We start from the raw sequence: 18,029 nt of genomic DNA on the forward strand, positions 1-18,029 counted from the left end.
AACCCACGAGGCTTTTTTAAAGCAGACCCTTATTGAAAACAGATGCTAAAGCAGAAGCAACACATTAAAGCATAGCAAGCCAGCACTTCCAGCATCCTAAGTTTTCCATGTCTGAAGCAACATTCAGCACAATGACATCACTGCAAAAACATGAGACTTCTCTTAACCAAATAAGAATCAAGCAACTGCCTGCTACTGCCATTTACTCAAATGTGCCTCCTTCAGAAAAAAAAATAGAAAAAAAAAAGCTATGGATTGTTTCAAAATTTGTATAAGAAAAACATTCTGGATGAGAGCTTTAAAATTCAATAACACCCCTTTAGGAACAGGAGGCACAAAAGACCTTGGTGGATCAGGGTATAACTAATTCAAATGACAAGCTTTTTGTAGAAAAAGAGAAGGATAGGTTTCCGAGTACACAGCTCACTGCTAAAACTCAGTTAAACATAAAACTCCTCCCCAGCCAAGTACTATAGCAGATTACATGTCTAAAAAGGAAAAAAAATATCTTTATGTGTTTTGAACATAATGTTTTTGTAACATATAAAGCCTGGAAGAACTACATGGTATGCTGTTTTGGATAAATCTGCAAAGCTGAAAGATGTATCCAGAGCTCAGGCTATTCAGGTGCTCTAGTACAGCTTTATCATATTAGGAAAGGTTCTCTCAGTCCTCTAAATTCAGTGGTAGGAGTCAAAGACCCAAATAATTTCCTATTTATAGTGCACTGTGGTAAGCAAGCAGAAAAATCTCATAGCAGCATCTGAATTCCTGGATTTTCTCTTGGCAAAACCAATTTGTGGGGAGAGTTTAGAAGGTTAGCGCCCTCCCTTTTTCCCAGGGTCATACAGAGGCCAACCTAAGTACGTGACACATGGAGGCACAGAGCAAGACGGAAAAGGCTGGCAAGAATGATAGAAACACATTGTCTTCTCAGAAATTACAGGTTCCTGGGAAACAAAGGAATTTCCAGTTGTGACCCTCCTTGCAGCAGTGTTCCATCCTTGCTCAAGGACAGAGAACCAAAGCCCTTGAGTGCAGTACGGCTCCCAGAAGTGTTCGTGCAAACAAAATCAGCCACGCTGAAAAACAAGGCTCTGTGACAGAACCTGTGAGTGAGGAGGATGCTGGCCATGACAGCTACAAGCCTCCAAAGCAGCTCCTAAGGCAGGGGAAGCACATCCCTCCCATGGTGCTTCAGAGGGGCACCAACAGGTAACAGGCAGAGCAGCAAGTGCCCTTCCTGCCCCCCAGCTCTGCTGCTGTTTCCCTCTGTCCCAGCACACAATGGAGCTAAAGCAAGGGCAGCTACCACATCCTGGCTCTGTTTTACAGCACGGACAGCACAGATACTTGGTACAAAACACACAACAATACCTTTACTGTGTAGTTGAAATGCTTTGCAGTTCGCATGAAACGGTGAAAGCCATCAGTTTCTTTAGTTGCTACAGTAAAGACTAGAAGTTTATCTGAGGAAGAAGAGGAAAGAACACGTTTTAATATGCTTTCAAGGCACAGTTTGTAACATAAAATACAATGAATAGCACTTTCTTAGGATGATTTTCTGGATCTCATTCAAAGAGAGGAGGCAAATACGCTGCCACAGTACAGGTGTGAGACACTACCAAACAACAACTGCTGTGGACAAGGTGCTGTATTTAAAATTATCCTCTGGAAGACAAAGCAAATAAGTCTAACCACTCTGTAAACAATTAGTTCAAGACACAAAAATAAAGTCAGCATGACTACTGCACAGGAAGAAACCTTCAAAACAAAAATAACTTACTACTTTTCAGCCTGAGCTAATCCTGTCACCTGTTACCATAGGACTGAGGGGTGGTGAGAGAACTTCACCCAACCCCAGTAGCTCCCCTGAAAGCTAATGGTCCATACCCTTACTGAAAATAAGTCAAAAAACCCCAACCAATGAAACCAATGCCCCAACAAAAAGCGTTTAGTGCTTTTAAGTCCTTGGGCAGAAACAAAAGAGCAAGGAGTGTGCTTGGTTGGTCTTTTTTTATTCAGAGCATATGTACATTTCAGCACTGCTAATTTTGCCCTCTTACTGCACACAGGCAAGTGACCATGCAATCAATTTCCTCTTCACATTCTAGGGCTTTTAACACAGTTCAGATGGGGTCATGAATTTCCACTAAATAGCTTCCCAACTAAACTTGTGAACATTTAGAACCCTATGCAATATGCTGCATAATGAAACCAAAAAAGTTGAAGCTATGAGGCAGATTTATCCCTATCTAAAATCAAGTATTTAATCAGACCAGCCTGGACGCCAGAGTATATTGCAGTTTCCCCAATTCAGGCCAAGTTCAAGCAACAGCTGCCCTCTAAACAGAGCCCATGAGATCAATCCTTACAACAAAATAAAATTCATCACCTATGATGAGTATTCCAGACGGAGTGCCTGTTACTGCATTACTTGCCAAAAAAACATCCTCTGGATTTACCTTCCTCAATCCAGTAACATGTGCAAGAAGTGTCTGCTATGGAAAACATTCCTATTAACCCTTCAGCCTTGTCCACCACCACAGGCTTAGCAGTCCTCAGACACCCAAGACATCATCCTGAGTGTATTCAAACCACTCACACTCCCCATTTTGTTTTATGTGACATAAAACAACAAAAGATAATGACGCAGTTCCCACGTCGTAGGAGAAACGCACCTTGAAACTTGCTCACGTGATGCTCTGCAGCCAATACTTCAAATGTATTGACTCAGGCAGAACTACCTGTCAGAATACAGACATAGTTTGTAGAAAAACATAAAACCCTCCGTTCTAATGAAATTCAAGTCTGTGTGAAGTAGCCATAGCAGACAAACTCTGCAGACCAGTCTCAGGTGGCACTCATACTGTTCCCACTGAAACACTCCTGCAATACAATATACAACGAAGAAGAAACTGAAAATATTGTAAATTCTTCCATCAACTTGAACATCTAAAAATTTTGGAAAGACAGATTTGGAAGATTAACTGCTCCACCTTTTTATCCCCCTTAAGTGCTAGTAGACTTTCGTAGCAAAGAATCAGAAGATCTCCCAAGTACATCTCAAAAGGACAGGAGGACCTCACAGTGCAATGAGTTCACATGGACTCACGAAGAGACATAAACGGGGCAGTTATGGCTCAATACCTTCCAAACAGTTTATTGCAAAGATCATGCAATTTCAAGTAATTCTACTGAAATCACCAGAAAATGAATAAAGAATATTGTGCCTTAGACTATGACTAAAACAGAACTGAAGACAGAGGAGAGTTTTCCTCTAGGAAGGAAATTACGATGACTTTTTTGTTCAAGCGCTTCATATTTGAATTACGGGGAACTGGAAAAATCTGATCATACCAGAATTGCATCATCAAGCCAACCGGACCCATTAGAAAAAGTTTCCTAGGTGACCAGATCACTGACTATAACCATGGAATTTGGTTTGAAGTAGGCATATTTCACACCTACACATTGCTAAGAAACGCTAACAGCAAAGATCACAAAAATCTGTACTTGACAACAAGATGTAAATGACAAAACGTGGGCTGCATCAGATTCTTTCCACAATTACTAAGTCAAAGAAAGTTTAAACTAACATACAAGTACAGTTTGGTAAGCAAAAAAAAAAATCTCTGGTTCTTTATGGGATATTGTTACTCTCTCTTATGGAATACACATTATTCATGTATTTCAAGATTCTCTATGGAGTCTGGTATGTTACTTTACTTTTGTGGAACATGAGGAAAGAGAATAATGTGCCAAATCATAAGGGATTTCAACCTGAACTATATGAAATGAAGAAAGCTGAGCAGGCAAATAATATAGTTTATACTGATATAAGAGCCTGTACTGCAGCAACAAACAATGAAGAAATCTAAACAGGCTGCCTGAGTGGGGTTTGCAAGCACCCACAGAACAACAGAAAGCTATTTTAAAGGTACTACTTACATTGGAAATGTTTTTTTGTTAACATGCTTATCCGTGGTCTTTTTTTTCAATTAGAGTTGAAGAAGTTTAAGAAGCTTTACTTCATGTCTTTGTTGCACCACTGACCTTTAAGTGCAGGCAGCACTTAAATAATTTCTAAGTGAAGCAGAAGTGCAATTATAGCATTTGAAGTTCCTTTAGAATTAGAGTTTCTTTATAAATTGCTTAGTCTTTGCTGGGGCCTCTTTTTTGTTTGTTTATTTGTTTGTTTGTTTGTTTGTTTTGGTTTGTTTGTTTAGTGGGATGGTTTGTTCTTTTCTTTTTTTAAGTTGTGTCTGACCAAAGAGCAGAGAAACATGCTTTTATTCTATATGTAGTATATATGGAGAGACAATGCAAACTGCAGTAAAGTATAGTTACCTTGGCACATTATAGGGGGTATTAACCAGATGAGGAAAGCAGAACCATTCTCCTGCAGCTAATAAAAAATATTAGCCTAGTTTCTGTAGGTTGCTGTGACTATATTTAGATGCGACAACTTGCGCAGTTTCACTGGCAGATTTCCACTAAACGTAGCATGGGAGATGTTTGTTTCTGCCAGTGGAAGCGAGTGGAGAGAATGCTTCTGACCACTAAATACTTCTGCGAACTTCTTTTTAACCTTTTAAACTTCATTCACTGCGACAAGTCTATTCCTTGCTCACAACATTTAGGTACAACAACTTCTTGGAACAATTCTCCATCCCATTTGAGCACAGCAACATGGATACAAAGTGACTTTCAAGATCCCACAGGAGTGTGAATGTGAAGAACAACACTCCCAAGGCAGTAAGTTTATCCAAGTGTCATTTCCATTTCAGGATGTGCTCAGCTATTTCAGCTGCTACCACCCACAGTGTCCCTGCTGCACAGGGCAGGTCTGGCCCCAGGACAGGCCCTGTGGTGGGTGCAGGAGTTCAGGGCTGCCCCAGGGCCCTCCCTGCACAGAGAGGCTGAGCGAGTGCCCAGCAGCATCCCTGCCTCCAGCTGTGCAATGAAGACACAGGCACAGCAGTGGAAGGATGCCTGCAATTACCCAGACCCCAGGCTGCCACTGTGGCCTGGTAGTCCTCAGTGAGAGCACTGCAAAATCCTCACAAGGAATTCCAGCTGCAGCCAAACACTATTCCTGCTTCACCATCCTTATTCTCCATGGAGGTGTCCACCCTAAGGAGCTCTGCTGTGTGATCTCACACAAAGGCTTTAGCTCAGCAGTTCAACCCTGATTATCCGCCCCACACAGGGGCAAATACAACCCTGGGAGCGCCTTCCAACAGGAAGAGCATCCTCAAAGAGCAAACTCCCAGGAGACCAGGCACACAGCAGGTGCAGGTCCCACTGCTCCCCCCTTGCAGGGTGCTGAGATGCCACAGAGGGTACAGGCTGCTGGCATCCCTGCACACAGCCTGCCAGAGGCACCCTGGCACTTACCAAGGGGATTGCTGAGCTTGGCATTTATTTCCACAAGTCAGTTTGTGTAAAAAGGAAATGTAAACCCTCTGCTGAAGTTCAACAGGAAGGCATGAAAAAAAATCCCCCAAGAGCTCCATGCCAGGTATGTGTTTGGTTACCAGGATGAAATCGTGTCAGACAGATTTCTGATAGTTTACACCCACAAAGCAGCTGTTCTGTTTTGAAAACAAGCCTGAGAGGGTACGCGTTTAGCCAAGAAAAGTATATCCAGTGACTAACAGAATTCATTTTTACATGCAAATTAGAAACCCTCTAGCACACAAGTAGTGAAAGACAACAACACTGCACATGGAGCACATGCAGCGCATTAGGAAATCCAGTGAAAGTTTATCAAAACAACTCACTCTTCTAGTCTTTTTTTTTTTTTTCTGCTACATTCAGGGACCTGACTGCATCATAAATATTTATTTCCAGAAAGAAGATCAATAAACCAGAGCCTTTGCCTTCAGTGAATTGCCCGGCAAGGTCTAAGGCAGGAATTGCCACGGTAGGAGCGCTTTAAGTAGCAGTGACCTTTCTCCTGTATCCTGGCAAAGAAGCATGCAAAGAACTACAGTCATTCCTCACACACCCACATGGTTCTTATTTATCTTGAATGAACACTCGCAGAGATTACTACGTAATTTCTACCAGGGGTTGTGGGCACTAGTATAGTAGCTTCAGAGCAGCCAAAACTGAGGATAATGCTCACAGCCACACGGAAGCTGACATTTTGTCCTTGGATCCAAGTACTACGGATTTCTCTGGTGTAGAAGCGAGCTGGAAGATCAAAAGACATCTGTTCATGGTACCACATTATGACATTAAAATCTATCTCTGTCTTTAAAACTAGTGGCTTATAATGGTAAACAAATGATGTTTGGTACTTGTAATACACCTTTATCCATATTCTAGTGTCTACATAAAACAGCCTACTTTCCTGTTTGCAGATTACATCTCACCCTGAGCTGCTCATTTAACGGAAAGATTGATACACAAAGTTAGCTTTTACAATATGCAAAATAAATCAACAGCAAGCTAATAAATGAGTTGCTAGATATCACAGGAAAAAAAACTTGGAAACTGAAAGGATACTAGGAATACTTCTGTGGATTTAAGGGGGGAAAAAAGCACACAAAATGGAAAAGAAAGGTCTGGGAGTACTACAGCACAGGCTGGACAGACACCTGGAAGATGCACATGGATGCATCTAAGCTCATTGATAAAGCTATGTAATTACCTACTATGTCTCCTGAATCGCTGGTAATGTAATCAACAGGATATAGTTTCCCACAAAAAAACAAACAAAAAAAGAAAAAAAAAAAAAAAGGAAACCTCCATCCCCCACCCCAAACAAACTCCAAGCAAAGCACAGACATGATTCAGCATGCCTTGACACCTCATAGAGGCATGCTTCTCTATCATTAGAGAAATGCACTAAAGCTCAATACAACTAAAAAACTGTTTTCAGCATGGATTCCTCTTGTGAAATTTAAAGAGCACAAAATCCAATCCTTCCACATGCTTTCAAGACAAGCTGAAGCTCTGCAGATAACTAGAGAATCACCAGTGGTGCCAACAACTTCCCTATTTATATGGACTCGGGCTATATGTTCAAAATCCCAAGAAGCATTAAGACAACTAAAACACCAAAGAGCACTTTCAAAATCCAGATCTTTTAGCACAACACAGCCTTAGACTTATCACTCACAAAGGCAATACTAGACTTTTCAAAAAGGAATTTGGATTTTCAGCTATGAATAGGAGTTATTGCCTAAACTTAAGATTCTGTGTCAAATAAAATATTTGAAAATCCGCATACTCTGAAAAGATGTCAAACAGCTGGAGATGGGGAAAACCCATCATATACAATGTAACCATGATTATAAGTTATACCTACAGACATATACTTGGTTACTGTAATCCAGCAGCAAACAAATATCTTAAGTACACAACGAGAAAAACACAAACTATATGTACATATATTATGTATATACACATCCAGTGAGAGCTTATGATGTACATATGCTCAAATAAAGTAGTAAGTCAAAAGCAGAGTTTCTGGTCCAATAAAACTTTTGGCATAAAGAGGGAAAAGCCAGAGCCGTCCGACAGCTGTTTATTTTTCCCCTAGGATTCTTTAGAAACACAACAATGTGCTGAAATAGCAAACACGGTCATCTTCTTTTCTCAGGAAATAAATGTGCATTACACTGCAGGAGGGGGAAAGATGACTGGGGCATAAAACAATACTACTTCATACTTGGGAGTCCTGAAGTTTTTTTAATCTGATCTTTGTACAATCCAGTCATCTTCCGCGCTGCACAGAGCACTGCTGCATGCCTCCACTCATCCCACACTCCACTGCTTCCCTGAGAGGCAGACTGGTTTCAATGTCCCACTAACCACAGCTAGGATCACATAATAAGATTGGATTCTCTGCAGTTCAGTAATATGGCCGGATTGATGCTAAAATCTATCCTTGGATGGGAGAAAAAAGATGTTTGAAAAGCTCATGAAAGATCAGAAAGTGGTATGAGTTAAAATAAAAGATAAAATTAGACTTAACAGACAGCAAGTTAAGAGCAGTCATGGATTGCCCAACACACAGTACATACTGATTTTCTATACAAATAAAATTCCTGTGTGAAAGAGGTTTCCTAAGAACCACTGCCTCTAAAGGCCAGAATTTGAAGAAGCAGACCTTACTGTATAGACCTCAGTTTGATCTGTTTTCCTCTGTATGATGAACCTCCCTTTAATCACTGCACTTCGATGCATACATGTCTTACTGCAAAATACAGACAGCAACACTAACATTACTCTTGTAATTTCTAAAAAGTTATGAGATTCCTCTTGGCCAGCTACTAACAGATTTGTAGAAATCTTTCTTTTGATGGTATAAAGTTATTGCAGAACTAACTAATGGAGGCAGACAAGTATCACCTCTGCTGCCATCTGATCTCTATTCTGTTTAACCTGCAGAAAAACAAAACAAAACAAAACAAAACAAAACAAACAAAGAAACAAAAACACTTCTGTTTTTAAGCTGTTGTAAACAGTTTATAACCACAATTGGCATTTATGGTTATCAGGATCACTCAATGCATGGGCTGCCTATGGGTAATCCTTCCTGTGCTCTTCCACATTATCTGTAAACCTTGCTGAAGTTATAGAGCAACAGCTGCTGGTATCAAAGCTGCCAACACTGTGCCAAGCCAGGGAATACACTCAATAAAGCCAAAACGCTTTCAGGAGCTCTCTAGGGAAAGAAATATAGAAAGTATCATTTCCCACTTTTCAAGTACTTTCAAATAGCTGGTACTGTTGCAACTTCCTCAGACACAGTACATGCCGCCTGCGCCAGCGTTTTCCCTCTTCTCATATGTTTTAAAGGAACAAAGAAGCTGAGTTAGCAAAAACACATCCTTACCCTAAGCATGAGCTGCTCTGAATTTTCTCACAGTAGAGAATCTATGCTAGATCAGCACTTGCTAACACAGAGCCCCTGGACAGGACACCAATTTTTTTTTTTTTCTTTTCTACAAACTGAAATTCCCTCAGGCTTTAAGTCACAGCACGCAGTGGTGTGAACAGGCATTTTCCTCTTCCATGCAAAGTGACTCAAATGGCAAGTGTACAGAGCTGCTGCTCGCTGCTGTCTTTTACCACAATGTTTCAGATGTCACACTGATAAGAGCAGCTAAAACAGTTACATCAAAATGATCAAACGTTGAACAGAGCCAGGTCAAAACCAATTAAATAAAAAATTTGTGACACACGAATCACAGCTCTTTCTGTATGTGTATCCATACCTACACACACTTTCAAAGATTAGCAAGAACTCCCAATATACAATTGATTTCAGGAAGCATTTGAAAGCTGATTATGTCTCAGCTCTTAACTTACTTTCTTTTAATTCAGTAGTATTGAATATATAGTCAACAAGAGCTCATTAAGAACTGTATGTGCACTCATCAATCACGCACGTCAGCCCCGAGCACAGCACTGGCCACTGCTCAGGCCTGCACTCGCTCTAATGCAAGGTTTCCTTGTTTTGATAGTTGAACAAAGCCAAATACAAGCAGCGGTAAAGTGTTTTTCCATCAGTTTCAGAGGACTTGGATGAGACCCTATGTACTGAGTCAGCTATTCTGCAGTAAAAGAAAGATAAGATGTATTCCTTAGTTCCCAAACTAAGAAAAAATTAAAATCAACTGTTTGTAAATGACATCATTACCATGCATGAAGGAACTCCTAGCTGCCTAACTTCCTGACAAATGGGGAACAGATCAGGTTGCAGCTGTTTATGGGTGCCCAGATAGAAATCAAACCACAAAAATCTTGAGAGCAAAGTGGATGGAGTCATGGCACAGGCTGCGTCTTGCCTGAACGCGTGGCTTGGACAGCCCCTCTATAAACTGTCACTGGGGCTGTGTCCTGAGAGCAGGACACAATTAGCATCAGCTGCCTAAGTGGGAAAGTTTACTCAGCTTCTGCCTTTTTGTAGCCTTGCCCTCTCTTGTCTCTCTCATAAATATGTATCTGGAGAAGAGCATATTTCTTCTTGGGCTGCTGTTTAACAAACCCAGCTGTTAAAACAGAAGTGGTCACACACAGCACCAGGCACTGCTGAAGTCAATCTTTTGACAGCTAATCAATCCATCAATGAAACTCAGCAGTTAAGATTTGCAATGAGTTTCTCCTTTGACTAGTCTTTAAAAAAAAAAAGAAGAATTAAAGCTGGAAGTGGGGCCATCCTGAAGACCCACAGCTTCCCTTGCTGTGCTTCATGCCTGCACTGCAGCTCATGTTGTAAGCAGATGCTACCACCCAGATCAGTCAGTTCACTTGAAAAAGCTGCCCTAGAGCTTCACATCTGGCCCTGTGTCCAAACACTAGACATGTAAAATTCTTCACACACAAGTGACACTACCCCAAAAATAAAAATTTAAAACCAAAATCCCATACTTTTCAAAGTTCCCCTTTCTGTGTGAACAAGAAATTTAAACTCCACACTTGTGCCCTGTCCTATACAACTCGGTCCTTCAAATCATGAAATAAAAAATTCTGTCCTACTTGTGACACAAGACACCAAGACCTGGCATGTGTGATGTATATTTAAAGATGTTTTAACATCGTACATTTCATCCAGCAACTTCAAATACTAAAGTTATGAGCCTGGTTCTGATCCAATGGCTTTACAGTGATGCAAAACAGAAGTAAAATGCTTAAAAAGACACTGTATTAAAGTTTCACATGAATTACAAAACTAAATGATCCATTTTTACTTTTTTTAAAAAAGAAGCAAAAAAATTAAAGGAGCAATGCTATCAGATGTTGGTGCAGTTTCTGCACAGCTGATTTCAGCAGGAATGGGATCATTCAGCACACCAATACAGAACCACAGGTACACAATTAATTCTCAGAGGAGCGGCACTTAAATGACAAGTCTATTTTTGTTTAGGATTTTTGTCTTTTTTTCCTTACAGTATGTTTCCAATTATTACAAATACTGCAGCTTTAAAAACATACTTACTCTTTGCTTACAAAAATAGATATCTGGGATAAAATTGTGTCTTCATTTATTTAGTTTCCTTATCACCAGTACAATCCATATTTTTAAAATTAAATTCACCTTACGGAAAAATCTAGAAGCAGTTCTATTAACCCTAAAGTTATCTGTAGTGTCAGGCTGTGCTTGCAAGCATGTATTCCTTGAGAGTTAAGTGTCATTTTTTCTCTAGAGCTACATTACCACACATGAGACACAAACCTGCTGCTAATCTGTTTGGTCAAGTTGTGTTTTGTGCTGGAGAACCCTGCTATTGTTCAAATTAAGAGGGATCAAAAATATTCTTCCCTTTCCAACCTGTTTGCAACTGGTCCCTCAAAAACCATAAAAAATTAACATTATAAATGAAAACAAAAATGCCCTTACTGCAACCATGCTTACTCCCCATGACAAAGGAATTCACTTGAGCAGCATGTCAATTAATTCGTAATTCAGACTGGCAGCTCTACACAAACGGAAAGATACTGCTTTGGATTACACACTGCAATAGTGCTAATTCAAGAGACAAACTAAACACTTCCCCATGAAAAGACAAAGTCACCTATGCTTAAGTAAGCAGCAGTGAGGGAAAAAGCTAAAACCTTGCCCATAAATGATGAATCTCCAGAATATGCCACCAACCTAAAGAAAACCCTGAGAAATAATGTTAATTTAGATCCTAGACAGGAATACATTTCGCATAAACCACCCCTGGCTCAGATAAATACAGCGGTCATTCCACTGTACCTCTTCAGTGCAATTTGCAGCATCCAGTGTTGATGATAAGGTCACAACTGTTTCACTTCTCCTTGCTTTAACTGAAAATGCATTTTATAGTCAAAGTTGCAGTAATCGCAATGCATATCACAGAGCAAAGCAATGTCACATCCAACCCTGTGGTGTACTTCCACAGCTTAATTATTACCTTCACCTACCAAAAGAAAGGAAGGTCTGACCAAATAAATCTACATTTTTTGTTTTATTTTTACCAAACAGACTGACATTGTGCAGCCTCTAACTCAAGTGCTACGGAGAACTTAGACTGCAAACCTTGGGTGTCTTCAAGGATGAATATTTTCCAGAGAAAAAGACACGATGAAAGAAAAACTTTGCTGCTCTGCACCATTACTGCAACACTTGCTTTTTTTTAGCTAACTTCCAAACACCCACACCCCCCACTACACACTACTTCATTTGTCATTCCCTGTTTATTTCAAAGCTGGAGGCTGCAGATACCGCCATGAATAGGTAATTCCCATCTAAGTGGGGCACACTGATGGCACCTGCATGATGTGCCCCAGACACAGGTAGCCCAAGCACTGTCTAATGCACAGTCAGTTCTGGGTTCATCACCCTCTGCTTTTACCCTTCTCCTCTAAGGGACAGCTTGTTCAAACAGACCTCACAAAAAGGGCACAAAACTCCCATGAGATCTGGAGGAGGTTTTTCCATAAACCAGGTTTACGTAGCAGTTTTAGGTACTGTGGTGACAAAAGGAGACAGAAGTAGCACCAGTAAAGAGGCAAGAGACAGAAAACTGGGCAGAGAGACAGATGCAGGCACAGAGTGCTGTGCTTATGGCCTCTCCTTCACCAAGCATGCTGAGGCTGCCAGTACTTCTAATAAGTATGTCAGGATGGTTGAATGACTAAATTTTGCTGTCTGGGCACCACAGGTGACCCAGAAGGAAAGGCCTATCGATCGCCGTCACTCAGACCACTTAGGCTGAGCCCAAATTAACAGAAATGGCAGCAGCACATGCTGTATCTCAAAGTGAGTTCTTGCAGAGCTAGACCTGCCAGCAATTACTGCTTGAACCATTTGTGAGCAGCACTTGAGGGACGCTGGGGTGGCGGAAAGCCCAGCGCCTCCGCGTGCTCCACAGCCAGATGAACCGCCACACCTCCCAGCCCAGCTGCTCTGGGAAGCCACCCACGCTGCTGGAGCCCCCCAAACCACCCGTCCCACTTGGGGAGGGCACACAACCAGCAACAAACCATGGGGCCCACCTCAAACCCCTCCTGACAGCCACCGTTACATCCTGGGTCCCCATGCCTCAGCGCCTCTCCGGCCAAGTCACCACAACCACTCGGGGGAACAGACTCAAAGGCTGCAAAGTCATTTTCCGTGCAAACGGCTGATTGATAAAACATCCTAGGTGAGAACATCATCTACATCTGCTGCCAAGAGAGCGTCTGCCTCTCACACAGTCACAAATGTCATTTCCACTGACTTCCTGTGTGTCACAATAAGAGATCTGCAAGCAGCAAGCATGGTGCAATGGAAATTTTTCAGCGCTGATGTTTTAACACAGAAACTTTTGCATCTTCACCACACAGGAGCCAGTGTTTCAGAGCTCAACAGTGCCCTTCTCTGTGATTGCCTGAAACATAAACCTGCGGCCAAGGAAGGAGCGCAGAGGGATTTCTGCAAACACGGTTTGCCACAGGGCCGCGCTGATCGCTCCCTGTAACCAGTGCTGGGCAACAGGCAGCTCTCCTGCAATTGCTTTTCCAAGCCTTTCTAAGTAAAGTCTTACAAAGAAACAAAGATGCAGCTTGGCAGTTGGTTCCAGACAGTCTTGTTAGAGGTTTTGTCACAAGTAAGCAACACTAATAGACTGCATTACAAACTGACATGTAAATTGTGTCTTTGCCTGCTGTTTTACACCGAACTGTATGAAGTATCAAGAGACTAGAAATTAAAAAACAGATCTCGAGAAATAGAGGCAGCATAAGGTCTGCACTTCTTCAAGTAATACAGCACAAACTCAGGGAAAACATTTCAGGGTTAAAACTGGAATAAAAACAAGTAACACAGCAGGCAGTGTCTGAGGTCAAGAAACTACTCTCAGAGTGGTTTCAGTTCAGCAGAGATTGCTACAGTTCAGGCTACTCGTGTCTAAATTAAAAAGAATTAAGGTCTTCCTGCATGAACACCGATATATAAACCTATCGTGTTTTCTTGCACTGTAACTTGTGTAGAATCATTTTTATTATTGATATAGACAAAGCAGTCTATTTTTGGGTTGTTGAAGCATACAGTCCTGTCTGGATAGGGACTCTACTTTGCACACATTTGAAAAGCAGCAGGATTAAAGAAAAACCCTTATCATGCCAGCTATTAGTTTAGACGAGCCTGAGAGCCCGCATTTCAAGTGCACAGTTAAAACAAAACATTATTTGAATAGATATGTTTGCAAGAGTAAACTGTTTGCCATAAGTGATTTCCAAAGAAGTTCGACTTACAATCTCCTTGCCCTGGAAACAGGGATAGGAGCTCAACTTTTTGCTCAAACCTCTCCCCAAGGGGTGCATTCCGAGGGGCAGCAGAGGCTGAAGGGTAATGCTCACACCCCCCCAACACACAGCAACCACAGCACAGCCTTCAGAGAAATACTCTGAATAGCCAAAAGGAGCAAAGTATTACAAAAACTGGAAATTAGAACTTTATTGAGTGGTCTGGTACTCTTCAACAGCTTTTAAAAAAATTATTTTGACTTTTTACACTACTTATCAACTAAATCAGTAGTTTTAATATCAAAGTTAGAACTCGCTGGTGAAACATGCTGCTCAAATAAAGAAGCCTCCTCGTTCACCCCAGAAGAAATTAAGCTAGATATTAAAAGTAACTTGATAGCTCTTGAGAAAGCAAGCCAAGAAATGAAACTATTCTGGATTTCATGGGGTAATAATGTAGAGGGATGAAATACCTTTGTATGCCTAGAACAGAAATCAGAAGTACGGACTCTAAACAGTATTGGAGAAAAAAAAAATGTTTTGGCATATTGTTGGACATACATGCGCTTGGACACCTCTCCCTGAGGGAATTCCCTGTATACATTTCTTTATTTTACATGCTGAAGATAAAATTTCTTTCTACGCCCCGGCTCCTTGAAACAAAAACCACTACACGAGTGAAAGGCAGGGAAGGCTCTGCAGGACGGGAAGAGGCACTGGAGTCTCCGGCTGACTTTTGCACGAAGAAACCTCATCAGCGGTTGCTCAAGTTCAGAGAAGCAGCGACTGATGCTATTGCTTTTCCGAGCACTGGAAAAATACGTTCATCAGCACCTTGCCTCGTGGAGACAGGAGGAAAAGAGGCGGGGAGCGAGCAAAGACAAAGTTTAGGAGTCTCAATTCCCCTTAAGGAAATTTTCTTTTTTTCTTTCTCTCCCTTAAATGGAATTAGTTATCGCTGCCCCGGCGGCCCCCTCCCCCAGCGCCGAGCCGCTCCGCGTTACCGTGCGGGGCAGGGACGGGCCGGTGGGAAATAAATAAATAACCCGGCGGGTCCCAGCGTTCCCTTCCCGGCGGATGTTGCCGAGCCGGCAAGGCACAAAGCGGCCGATGCCACCCGGCCAGCAGCGCATCCCCGACGCCCGCACACAACCCCCTCGGGCACGGCCACCGCATCCCAACCCCCGCACCGCATCCCAGCCCCCGCACCGCATCCCAGCCCCCGCGCCGCATCCCAGCCCCCGCGCCGCATCCCAGCCCCCGCACCGCATCCCAGCCCCCGCGCCGCATCCCAGCCCCCGCGCCGCATCCCAGCCCCCGCGCCGCGCTCACCTGCGGGGCCGGGGCTCCGCTCCGCCGCCGCCGGCAGCGCCAGGGCCAGCAGCGACAGCAGCACGAGCCACCGGGCGCCGCTCCTCGCCATCTTCGCTCTCCGCACCCGCCGGCCTGCCCGCGCCACCAGCCCCCGACAGCGGCGGCCGTGGAAAAGGAGAGCGGGGAAGAGGCGGCGAGAAAGCGCGGCGGGCAGACACCGCTCCTCCTCGCTGCTCCCCCCGCGCCGGGGTTTATACGGCCGTGGGCGGGCCGGGCAGCCGGAGCACCGGCGGCGCAACAGGAGCCGCAGTGGGCGCACGGGGCCGCCGCCGCCGGGGAGGGACGAGCGGCCAAGCCCCGCCTCGGCCCCGGCCCCGGCCCCGGCCCCGGCCCCGCCGCCGCGGGCGCGGCGCTGCTCGGGCGGAGCCGCGGGCACGGAGCCGGCGGCAGGGCGCTGCCGGGCGGGAGCGCTCCCGCGCTTGCTGTGCAGGCGGGTACGCTCCCCTGCCCCGCCAGATACTTGCTCAGTGTTTTCATTACGTCCCGATAAACCTGTTCCCGAAAATGTGATTTTGTTCGGGAGGTCGTCAGTACCTGAAGCCGCTACGGCGTGAGCCGGGAAACGATGCGAGCCTTCCTCCTGTGTGCCTTGATGGCATCGGGAGCGCACTGCCCATCCGCTCTGCTTGACAAGGACGCGTCTGTCAAAACCTCCATCATCTCAGCGTTCAGCTCACTCAGTTCGTTTGTCTAATCAAAACACACAAGTCTGCTACATTTTTACCATTAAATAATAGCCAAAAAAAAAAAAAAATCAGTGCTGGCAAGCGCGGTGATTATAAAGGAAGTGCACTGGTCCACCTCTTCACTCTTTTTCTTATTGTGATACAAAGCATATTCAAAAAATATCATAAATATTTAAAAGTGACATAAAATTATAAAGCAGATGTCAACCTATTGGAATCCCTGTAGATTTACACCTTGGAAGTACTATTTGAAGAACAAAGGCATAATCCAAAACAGAAATTAGTGGTGAAAGTAAGATTAATGTATTTGAGTTCCACATATATAACCATCAAATAGACACCTCATTTTTTTTTATCCTAAATGTCTCTATGGGCTTAACAGATGTTCTTTTTTGGACCTATAGAGAACAGAAATAAAAGGGGAAAAGAAAGGGAAAACTTGACCTGGGCTACTACAGCTCTAAGAAATGCATGCTGTTATTTGGAACCCAGGGCAGGAATCAGAGCCTGCATTATTCTCCCAGATGCCTTTATGGTTAATTGGGAGATCTCATTCTTTCTGGATCAGACTACACAGACAGCAGGGATGGAGAGCAAACCAAACAGAGACTGGGTCCTTGGTCTGAAGGTTCTCCTGCAATGCAGAGGTTCGTGAAAATAGCAGCTGGGAACTAAAAATGTAATTATGCAATTGATTACAAAAACTTGAGAAAAATTGAGAAATAAAAATTATCCTCCAGTTCTTGGGCAATTACTCATTATGTACTTTTTCCTCCCACCTTCCCAGGCATGCAGAGATTCACCAGAGAACAAATATGGTTTGAATGCAGACAGTATGACCACATTACTGCACACATCCATGAACAGACTCTGCTCACTCTTCCAAGAACAAGCACTTCTGCTGCTCACCTCACCACATTAGCTGAAAGTGAGCAATGCCATGACTGGGATGATCCTCCAAGTACATCCATCTTCAGGTTTGGTTTTTCAATAAATACGTTCAAGAAATTTGGCCAATGGAAAATGAAGATGGAAAAAAATAGTTAATATTTCACAGCTGTAGTTTTAAGGTAGAAAAGAATTTAGGCAAGCATTTCAAAAGATGTCATCAACAGATCAAACCTCACCTCAGATCCAGAACAGCTTAATGATAACACTTGTACTGAGAGATAGAAAGAAAGTATAATTGCAAAGCTGAAAAAAAGAAAAAAGCCTCATTGAGAATAAATCACTAAAGACATGTAGAACACACTGAGTACCATCAACCCTGAAAGAAATCACAGATTTCTTCAATAAAGTCTGAGAGGAAAAAACAGGACCACTGGGTATAATTTCAGAATACCATGGAGATGATGTCATGGCTCCCAGGGATGGAATGGGAATGAGACAAAGCTTCAGCCCCTAGAACTGAGAGTAAAATCAGTGGCTGATGGTCATGTACATACCCAGTGCTTTGACAAATCACAGTCACAAATGGCTGCTTTCACCAGAGAAAATACAGGGTCCTGAAACAGCACTGTTAGGTGGAAACCAACGGGCATAAAGGGGAGAGAGTCCAAGAGGAATCGTAAGAGGCATTTTGTTATCAAAATGTTCAAGTAAACAGTAGCAGGGAGGAATGAAAAGAATTGGTGAAAGAACTCTGTAAATATGCAACAGTGAATGGAAAGGAAATAGCTGGCAATGACAGATTTCTAAAGTAGGAGGGAAATGGCTTGAGAGAACTGTGATATAAGCACAGCTCATACCTGTAAG

At 43.0% G+C, this 18,029-nt stretch overlaps 1 protein-coding gene across 2 annotated transcripts in view; it reads right to left on the reverse strand.

Annotated features, from left to right (window-relative positions):
* The window catches only part of PLOD2 (procollagen-lysine,2-oxoglutarate 5-dioxygenase 2), a 51,121-nt gene extending 35,333 nt beyond the window's left edge, over positions 1–15,788 (reverse strand). For both annotated transcript variants that reach the window (XM_066193287.1, XM_066193286.1), the window contains exons 1-2: positions 15,547–15,788; positions 1,378–1,469 (exon numbers count right to left, since the gene is read on the reverse strand). In XM_066193287.1, the coding sequence (XP_066049384.1) occupies positions 1,378–1,469; positions 15,547–15,637 (183 nt within the window). In that variant the 5' untranslated portion in view covers positions 15,638–15,788. The remainder of the gene's footprint in view (positions 1–1,377; positions 1,470–15,546) is intronic.
* Positions 15,789–18,029: the final 2,241 nt, after the last annotated feature.

This window comes from Chamaea fasciata, unplaced genomic scaffold, assembly GCF_029207755.1.
Source record: "Chamaea fasciata isolate MVZ Bird 193981 ecotype frontalis unplaced genomic scaffold, bChaFas1.0.hap1 SCAF_11, whole genome shotgun sequence".
In the NCBI taxonomy this organism is placed as follows: Eukaryota; Metazoa; Chordata; class Aves; order Passeriformes; family Sylviidae; genus Chamaea; species Chamaea fasciata.